At 35.8% G+C, this 10479-nt stretch overlaps 1 protein-coding gene across 1 annotated transcript; it reads right to left on the reverse strand.

The window, feature by feature from the left end:
- Nucleotides 1-4274: 4274 nt before the first annotated feature.
- Nucleotides 4275-10269, reverse strand: LOC109004724. The gene is made up of 6 exons (XM_018983363.2): nucleotides 9834-10269; nucleotides 8567-9563; nucleotides 8285-8469; nucleotides 5671-5707; nucleotides 5287-5354; nucleotides 4275-5183 (listed from the first exon to the last, which is right to left on the reverse strand). Exons 1-6 carry the CDS (start codon nucleotides 9929-9931, stop codon nucleotides 4691-4693), a joined length of 1878 nt encoding a protein of 625 aa, XP_018838908.1. The 5' UTR covers nucleotides 9932-10269; the 3' UTR covers nucleotides 4275-4690.
- Between the last annotated feature and the right edge of the window lie 210 nt (nucleotides 10270-10479).

The following is a 10479-nucleotide window of genomic DNA, read 5'->3' on the forward strand; positions in this document are numbered from 1 at the left end:
CTCCAGAGTCCAGAAGCCTTTTCTCAGTTCCCAAGTCCTTGTCTTTATTCTTCATCCCTTCTGTCGGAACCCTAACAAATCATAAGGATATCATAAAATTGTGGGAGAGAGATCGAGAGAGAAAAAGGACGAAGGCTACGGTGTCTTGGCGTAGGCGCAATTAGTCTGGGAGAGAGATCGACAGAAAAGACTCATAAGAAGCTGAAGATTCGATAACATAAAAGTGATGGGGGGTTCCCCTTCTATATGTAGAGGAGAGGGGGCAGGAGACCCTCCACCCTTACTCTCAAGTAGTTCTATCATTTTTCTTCTTTTATGTAATGATTCATTAAGGCTACTGTGATACCCCCATATGATATGGATAAGGGTAGGTGGTGTATGGGATCTCACATTGTTTGGGAATGAAATGTTCTTACTCTTTATAAGGTTCCAATTGTATCATTGACTAATCCTTTTGGAGTATAGATCATGTGGTTTGAGTCTTCCATTGAGGCGTTACAAATGGTATCAGAGGCTATCCCAACAAAAAATGTGGGACTTGAGCCGTGCCACCTACAATGGACAGGCCCGACAAAGATTTCGGGAATTTAAGAGGGGTAGATTGTGATAACCCTCATATGATATGGATAAAGGTAGGTAATGTATGAGATCTCATATTACTTAGAAATGAGAAGTTTTGGCTCTTTATAAAGTTTTAATGGGGCTCTAATTGTATCATTGACTAGTTCTTTTAGAGAATATACTATGTGGTTTGGGTCTTCCATTAGAACATTACAGCTACATTCTTATTTCTTTGATTTATAGAGGAATACTGAATATTTTTTATTGATTTTGCAGTGATATGATACTTTTGTGCACTTATTTACTGCTTTATCCCGTCATTTTCATTTCTCTCTCCCATATTGCGCCATCTCTCATCTTGAGTCAGAACTTGAGAGAATATTTATTAGCGTTATATCCAATCTCTCTCCTCAACTTATTTATGTCTTTTAGAATTCATTATTTTATTTAATGATTATTTCCCGGATATTTACCTTTATATGGTTGGAAATGTAGTTGGTTTGGTTTTTTTCTATTTTAGGAGATAAATTCCATTAATTTCTACTGTTCCTTTTTAACAATTTTTAAAGTTATTGGTTTGTTTTTTATGTTCCATGATTTTATACTGTTAGTAAACCTATATGATTGAACAAATGAGTTTTTATAGGTGAAGTATTGTTCTTATCAATTCAAGAGAATAGGTTGTACTTTATATAGTTAATTATATACTATATTTATTTATAGTTTACGGTATTTATTATGTTCTCAAAATGTGCATAAATATTTTGTATAATTGTTTTTATAGAAGATATTTAATGTAATCAATAACGTATCGCATGTAATATATATATATATATATGTAATATATATTAATTTATAATATAATAATAGACGATACAATCAGTCATATGCATGATACAATATATATAGGCGATATAACCGATCATATGAATGAATTATTAATGAAAAATTCTATGCATAAGTCTCACACTCCTGCACACCACTTAAAAATATGTGAATTTATTTTTTTACCCTTAAATAAAACATGAGGATAAATTAGTAAAATCACATAGTTTTTAAGTGGTGTGCAAAGTGTGGGACATTTATGTAGCACAACTCATTATTAATTATATATATATAAAAGATAGAAATTATAATCGATAAATTTGATTTTATTAAAAACATAATACTTGCAAGGAAATTAATTCTCAGAAGGATTGAGACTAGGGGTGAACAGAAACCGACGCAACCAGTCGCCACCGATGGGTACCGATTGGCCGCGTCAAGAACTAGCTGGAATCGGTGGAGAATCGGCTGGTGTGAGATAGAAATTTGAAGGAACTGACATTCAGCAGTTCGATCTTGGTTTGAAGTTAGACCGAACCGCTGAATCGACCGATAAAATAAAACTATTTTTTTTAATATACCCTGATCAAAACGATGCCGTTCCACTTGGAACGGCGTCGTTTTGAAATGGGGTCGTCTTCTTCCCCAGACCTTCTTTCTCGATTCAATTTCACTCATCTGCAACTCTCTCTCTCTCTCTCTCTCTCTCTCTCTCTCTCTCTATTCTCTCAAAAGATAGCTTGCCGCTAGGGGAACTAAACACCGACCGAGAATCGCAAGAAAATCGCCGAAGTCGATATGACCAGTTACGGTCGATTGCTCCTCCATTTTTCAAATGTTGGTCGGCGTCGATTTTGCCGAAAAACTGCATTGAAGGCGTTGGTTTTCACCCCTAAATGGGAGCAAAAGACATGAAGTAAGTATTACACAAAGATAGTATTTCGGAAGTGAGGAATGAGAAAAGGAAATGGCTTCAAATGAGATTTTTTTGAATGCCTTCCTTTATTTACAAACTCCTTTTTATAGACACTAAAACAATAACTTTTTACATAGTAATCAATAATGGATGCCCTAAAATTTTGTCTTCACTCGTCGGCTGATAGTGGAACCAATAATGCTTCTGGATGAGTGGAATTGAATAGTAATATGATAATGTCCAAAGTTGCTTATTTTTATGCGGTGATGGATATGAAGAGATAATGCTTCTAGGCATTCAATCCACTTCTAGCAAGTAGTTTTATAGAAACTTGCACTAATCCAATATGTATGAAAGAATATTTCTGTTCCTTATAATGTTTAATAGCTTCTTTGGTTAATAATTGTAATGTTTCATAATCATTGTTTAAACTAATAGTTTTTTCTACAGTTTTAATAGTATAATTAGTAAGAAATTATAATTTTGAAGAAAAAGTAGATTGTTTATAGATTTTATTTTTTGGAGCATTAGGAATTGTCTAATCTTGTAAATTCCTTTCTATGTTTAATATATTGTAAAACAAGCTATTTTATAAATTTAGTTAATTATGTATTAATAATATAACATTAGTATTATGTATCAATTTTTTACTTCTATTATAGATTATAGCCTATTGATATAATCATAAATAAAAGGGATGAATGCACATTTGCTTGAAACAGTTACCAAACTAATTTTAACTAATTAACTATAATTCGTATAAATAATACATATCATAACGTAAGTTGATAATATTTTTCTTTAGTTAAGAAATCATATCATTAATCTCATACACATTATGGTTTTCATTATACTAGACAAATGATAATTCATGTTGTAATTTATAACTATTACTTATGCATACTATTATATTTTTATATTGTAATATATGTACATAACGAATATGCTATAAATATATACTTATATTATATGCTTGTAATGCTCTTATAAATATAATACCTAGCAATGTATACTATAATATATTCATACTTGACTTTTGATTTATTATGTTATCTATATGTGTATATTAAATGGTTTAATTTATTGAATTTCTCTTATCTTTTACTTGTTTAATTTATAAATATTAGTTAATTTATATTATAAAAAGTTATAACATATATATTTTTTTTTTATCAAAACTATTTTGTTGAATAGTCAAATTGTTAAAATTTATTGTAAAATTTAAAATCTTTTACATTAGTCAAAAGATAAGAATCAATTTAAAAAAAAATAAAAATAAAAACCAAGCATGAGCTCGAATCCAAACAAGCGACTCAATCTCGAATCGAGTTTGAACAATATTAGAGGTTAGCAAGCTGAATTTAAAACAAGGATATTCAAACTTTATTCAAGTTCAAACGAGTAAATATACTATTCGAGCTCGAGTACCCTTGTTTGAGTTCAACCTAATTCAATTCGTTTGCAGCCCTAGTTTGGGGTTTAAGGCAATCAATCCAAACAAGAAAAATCAACCGGAGCGATAGTCTTATTGGTTAGCTTTGGAGTGTGGTTTTTTTTTAACCGAACTGAACCGAGACCGACCGAATATATATGTTTTTTTAAATATTATATATATAATATATTATTTTATATAGTAATTGTACAAGTTAATTATATAATTTTCATTCAATAGATCACCATTGATCATATATAAAATGAAATTATTTAATAAAATATAAAAGATATCACTTAATATTAATTTTACTAATTTAATTAATTTTTTGCATTAGATTTTCTGTAATAAAAAAATTTTAAAAAAAAATGTTCATAAACCAAATCGGACCAATAGCTAACTGTCCGGTCTGGCAAATATGATGGACCTAAGTTTTCGATCCATGACCTCTCCAAACCAGACCAGACCAATTACACCTCTAGCCCTAGTTGGTATAAAGTAAACTGCAAAACGCTACCATTGATGTGGCGAAACACGAAGAGCAAGAAAAACCAGTTCTAATCAAGATCGCCCGTGATCATCAACAGTCTAGAAGACAGCTGTAAGAGAAGTAACAACACTCTCAATAGCATGAATGCAAATTGTAGACTCAACCTGGAGTGGCCTCGTCTCTCAGACAAAAGGGCAACAACAGAACAATTCCTCCTAATATAGTTGTGAAAGGAGGACAACGTAAAAATTAAAAAAGATTTAGACTAGAACGAGGACACCGTGTAAAGAGATGATGGCACCAGCCGGGCTGGTTGTTGTAATCAATTTTGTAGGACAATTGTTTTCCTTGGAAAGAATCAGCAGCAGATCACTTGGCGAGTACTTTCACATCTACACAATGTTGTATCCCCACAAATTCTTCTGACCACAGATATGCCCAATTGCACGCGAAATCACTAAAACATTCAGTAACCATTAATCTGAGGCCTTGGGGTCGGACCCATCAGCCGTGAGAAAGGCATTTGAGTCCGGTCAGGATGGCCCCTTTGGCCAGAAAAGTGATCAGCTGTTTTTGGATCTGAGACTGACCTAGAGAATGCTTGGGCAAGCTCAACGGCTGAGGTCACTTTTCCATGGCGTGGACCACCGGAGTCAGGGGAGTCTGGTTTTACCTGCTCTACAGGCTTGCGCCAAGTCTCTGGTGAAGGTTGCCTCTCAACCTGCTGCTGATTCCTTTCAGTCTCTCTGCTATTCCTCCGGCTCTCATTACGCCAGTTCCTCCTTTGCACTTCAACTCTCTCAATGTCTTGCCGATGATCTTTCCTCTCATATCTCTTTCCGATCCTTTGATCAAGGAGAGGACTCTCAGTTTTTTCACCGTACTCAGCAGGAATTGGATTCTCCTTCCAATCCTTTCCTCTCATGTCTCTTTCAATCCTGGGAACATTATGCTCAGTCCTTCACAAAACAAAAATAATTAATTTAGTGAAAATGGTATCTAGAAACAACAAATCAAGGTAAATATGATAGAAGAACAAAACATAGATTAGAGATTCACTACCTATCGAATTGTTGAACCAAGTCATGGTTGTTGATCACAACATCACCCACCCCTCGCTCCTTCAGAACCTGAGAAGCAGATTAGCAATGCTGTTGAGCTGGGAATATGAAGCCACTGAATAATAGGAAAGAAACTGAACAATCAAAATAGACGATACCCATGCAGACTAGTAAAATGTCCAATGTGTGGAGGAAAAGGGGAACAAGTGAAACAACAATTCTAAAATTCTGAAGTCACCATATACCCCAGAGAGAGACATGCCAGGAGTAAAAGCACAAAGAACAGATGATTACATCTAATTTATCAACAGCAGCATGAAATTTGTAACTGGCATTCAAAATTCAAAATTTTTTAATAAATTCAAAATTATATTAAAAAACTCACCAGTTCTCGTGGACGAGCACCACCAAACAACGCATTCCTGCATCACTTAGACTATTTGTTTCAGTAGCATTAAATGGCCAAGTATTCCGTGAAAATAGAAGCACAGAAAAGAAATTACATACCATTTCTTTGGAACTAAGGACAGATGTAGCAACTTAAATGGTACATCAATTACTTCTTATGGAAGATTGACTAAAGAATGATTGTCGAAATCTAAACTAAATTCTACCATGTTTCAAAATACAGCCCAACCAAACAACCATAACAGCAAGACATGAAAACTTCTTCCCAGAGGTCAGGAAATTAATTTTTTATTTTTTTATATAAAGTAGTTACAGGAATTGACTTGTTAGGATAATTTGGTTTCACCAGATTGAATGCCAAAATTAGAGGTAAAACATACTAAGGTAAGCTTTTTCCAATATTAGTCAAGGATGCCATTGATGTTCTTGAATATTTATGAAAAATGTATGTAAAACTGAGCAGCAGGCCAATATAGACACAAATATATGCACTCTTTGTTTATCTTACCAATGCAGAACACACTATTCAATGAATTCCAAGAACTTTTATTATATATATTATATCCATTTCATGGTTCTGGCATTTTTAGATGCTTCCAATTATTTTATTTTATAAATAAGATGCTTCCAATTACTCAGCGAATTCCATGAACTTTAATCATACATATTGAGTCATATCAACTCAAAGTAGTTGTAACAAGACTAACCAATACTGCAACTAAATTGGATCCAAATGAACATGATTTTTTACAACTAAAGGCAAATAACCAAGTCACTACTCTTAATCATTCCAATCTCATACCAGTCCACTATTTTTATTGGTAAATAAGATCTCATACCTGTCTATTAGACAACTAAATTTCAATTCCATATAATAAGCCAATTTCTACAGTCAATCTCACATTCTTAAGATAATTTCCTTTCAATCTGCTATTAAGATAACTTCAAAGGAACAAAGAGCATTACCTTAATGTCAGAGATAACAATTGGAACAACTATACTTTGTGGGAATGGAATATTTACAGTATGAAGACTGTCAACACATATAAGGGGAATTATCAACCTTCCAAATAGGTAGATACAAAACTCAAGCATCCATGGCTTCACCCTCCAACTCTTAGTTAATGAGTGATTTGGGAGTCATAATATCATGATCTAACGCGCGCATAAGATGGGTGTGCGCCGTGCACACAAACACCAACAACACATATATCTGTCTCTGTGTAAAGATATTTTTGGACACTTTTAGCAAATCTCTCCACAAGCTTCAAATTGAGCCATGATAGCTGTAGCCAACTAATGATCCGTGATCAATGTTTTAAAACAAAGACCAAAACACTTATAATCGATGATTTCAAAGAATAAAGGACCTTCATCAGATTTCCACCAGGGGGTTGAAATTCAATATTCAAATAACCAAAACCCAAAGTAAGATGTCAATGAAATGCTACTCTCCACCTATTTATGTACCTACAGTGCCAAATTAAAGGCTTTCGATTCAAATATTGTTATGTTGTGGTTGTTAAAATGCTCCTAATCCCAAAAGTGCATCTAAGTTGACTAAATTGATGAGATTCCCTCAACCTTTGTAGCCATGCTATAACTCTCCCCCATTAAGCTGGAACAGTTTGAAGTTCAACCCAGTAAGTGGTTGGAGGTGAGACTGAGGAAGGGGAACAAACATTATTAGGCCAGCTACTGCCATTTGAACCGTGTGCTATTCTTTTTCTTCTTCTCTTTATCCAAGAGAGAACCAAAATGGTAGAATACATGGTCTCTTAAAAGTATAAAACAAGTGCGTTCATAATTTGTTAATTAACATATGTCACTCCACTGCAATGGTAACTGACTAGCAATAGGACCACTCACATATTACATTATTTCAAAGCTATAAATTCTGTATATCAAATATAAATTCCGCATAATTTTTTTGTGTACTTGGGCTACGTCTATAGCGTTTTTTAATTAAAATCATTTATTACATGGGCAAGATCTCAGCTCAAGACTCAAGGTCATTTTAATTTTCTCTAATTTCAAACCCCTAGGGGTTGGCTCAAGTGGTAAACGCCATGATCTTGGTAGTATGATCCCTCCAAGGTCTAAGGTTCAAATTTTCTTGGGTGCAAACAATCTCTAGGGCCATCGGGGGATTTTTCCCTTGAATTACCCAAGGTGCACTTGCGGAAAACTCCTTACCGAGGGCCTATGCAGCCTCGGGCTTAGTCAGGATGATGTTCTCGGACACCCGGTGCCAATAAAATAAAATTCTCTAATTTCAAGCCAGGAGGCTACACATACCAAATTCCAAAACATACACTATCAAGATCTCAAATAAAGAAACTAAAAGATACAAATTTAACTTAGCATCAATTTGTGTTGTCACATGTTTAATTTACAGATGTTTAAAACATACAAACATCAACTCCATGCACAACTCTATGCTCAGAAGATTGCTAATGGTGGGGCATACAGATCTTTTGACCCTTAATAATGTTGTATTTGTGATTTTAATCACAAGCATATCAAATATAAAAATAATCTCAGAAAGGGAAAATTAATTAAAAAGGAAAATGCAAAGATCAGTTACTGACCTATCTTTTTCAATACTTCCTTCCAATTGCTCAAGAGGCTGCAACCGAGACTTTAAACTCAATTTGGGATGCTCCACAGCCTGTGGCACACTCTCATGGATTGCCATGCTAAGTTTTGCAGGGTACATATTTCCATACACTTCAAAAGCTTCAGCATGACCAGTGTCACTCACTTGTTGACACGCCTATAATCCACAAACATAAAAGGAATTAAGTGCATGGATTGTGCTATTCATTCATTTTCTCAATATGGTTATCAAACCCTCATAATCTTATACATACCTGTCTATGATCGATAGCAGGTTTTTCTGAACTTTCTAATGGCTTTGTTCTGGGAAGCAATTTCAACTTAGGTCGCTCTGATGGTTCTAAAGGCAATGGGGGTTGCAATTCAGATCCAATAAGTCTTCCATCATCACGAGCAAGTGGAGTCCTATCTGTATGAATTGCAGCGTTCCACTCTTTTACATCTGAATACTTGGGACCCACAGCCATTTCATATCTCGGCAACTCCTTCCTAGCAGCTCGGAATCCATCCTCAATATGCTGACCCCTTTCAACCTGCCTTGCTAAGGTTGCGTCCTGATAATCTCTTCCACCCAAAACATCAACCCTCTCGAGGCTACTACTACCATAACTGTTGGACTGAAAGATGGTCTCAATTTCGGGTGACATTAAATCCTCAACATCTGCCTGAAAATGATTCGCATGCTTTGACTGCCATCGACCTGAAGACACCTTTTCAAGTGCACTGGCGCGAGCCAACTTCAAGACAGCTGTTGGTCCAGACCAGGCAGATTGTTGCACCGGTTCATTAACCCCCACCATCTCCTTCCTTGCTGCCCACGCATTGGGATAACCTCCACCAACTGCCAGCCCACTATTCCCACCTAAGTTCTGTGAATTAACACCAACATGAGTCACCTCATTAACCTTAGCCGCATAGGCCTTCACCACCCCACTCGGAGCCAACCCCTGCCAACCCACTAAACTGCCACTTGACCCATACTCGGGCTTCAGCTCAACACGGGATGCAGGGACCCGAATGCTCTCATCGCTGATAGTCCGACGAGGGGCCGAAACCCCATCAAGGGGTTTTCGCTCATCCTCATCAAAGTTCCGGCCAATGCGGGCAGTATGAGTGAGAAAAGGAGTCTTATCATCGAAAGGCCTCGTCGCAGGAGAGGAGTGTGGCCGAGACCAGTTATCAGGTCTCCCAATTGGGTTTCCCCATGAATTTGGGCGGTCTTGACCTGAGTGATCCGACGGCTTCACAGTTCTATTGAGGAGAATAAAGAACGAGAAATCCATTCAGAAAAGAAAAGGAAATATAACTAGGCTTTGTACGAGCAGATACAGTGGTTCTTGTAAGCGAGATTCTGCACCAGCTCAATCGTAACTAGGTTTTGAAATCAAATCAAAAGGTCGCCACTATGAATTGAAAAATTAATGACAGAGGAGAATATTAAAATGAAAACGATTATATCGAAGAGCAAATAATAGTTACAAAAGAAAAAGTTTAGAAGAGAGGGGGGTAAAAGGTACTTACACTCCGGGTGCAGAAGGGAGAGGGAGATCAGAGGGAATTGAGCCGCCATGGAAATCCTTGAGAGTCATGGTATTCCCACTCACTTTCTTCTTCGACATTTCTCCTCTCCCTCACCCTCAACCTCCCTCCCTCTCTCTCTCTCTCTATCTCTGTATTCGTAACTTCAATTTCTTCTGTCTTCTGCTTCTTCTTCCGCCCGATGCTTCGGAGATTTGAGGCAGCGTTGAGCAAGAGCGAGAAAGAGAGAGAGGGCAGGGGGAAGAAGAGAAGGTTTGCCTCCTGCTTACAGACCTCGATTTCCTTGCTGCTTCCCTTTCTCTCTCGATCACCCTGAAGATATAGGACCTTCGATTGCTTCCGTTTCGCCTGTGAATTTTTCACTACTTTGGCACGCCTTTTACCGAAGTTATACAGAAAATGTTTTTTCTTTATTTCCTTGTTTTTTCACTTTTTGAATTGGAAAATGATACCATCCATCGTGGTCTTGCAGCGACTCTTGCTCTTGCTCCCTCTTCGCTCATGTATTTTTTTTTTATAATTTTTTTTCTTAATAATTAAAGAATTAATTATTAATATATTGGTGTATTTTTTTATAAATATTAAAAAAATAAAAAATATAATTTATACAAAGGAAAATGATAGAGCC

Source organism: Juglans regia, chromosome 4 (genome assembly GCF_001411555.2).
Source record: "Juglans regia cultivar Chandler chromosome 4, Walnut 2.0, whole genome shotgun sequence".
NCBI lineage: Eukaryota > Viridiplantae > Streptophyta > Magnoliopsida > Fagales > Juglandaceae > Juglans > Juglans regia.

What these genes read in the sequence shown, in the direction of transcription:
- LOC109004724 (XM_018983363.2), bottom strand. Translation starts at nt 9,931, where the DNA reads ATGTCGAAGAAGAAAGTGAGTGGGAATACCATGACTCTCAAGGATTTC. An exon ending in CTCCCTTCTGCACCCGGAGT is followed by an intron (nt 9,564 to 9,833) that starts GTAAGTACCTTT and finishes TCTCCTCAATAG; the next exon opens with AACTGTGAAGCCGTCGGATC. An exon ending in GTGCTCGTCCACGAGAACTG is followed by an intron (nt 5,355 to 5,670) that starts GTGAGTTTTTTA and finishes TCTGCTTCTCAG; the next exon opens with GTTCTGAAGGAGCGAGGGGT.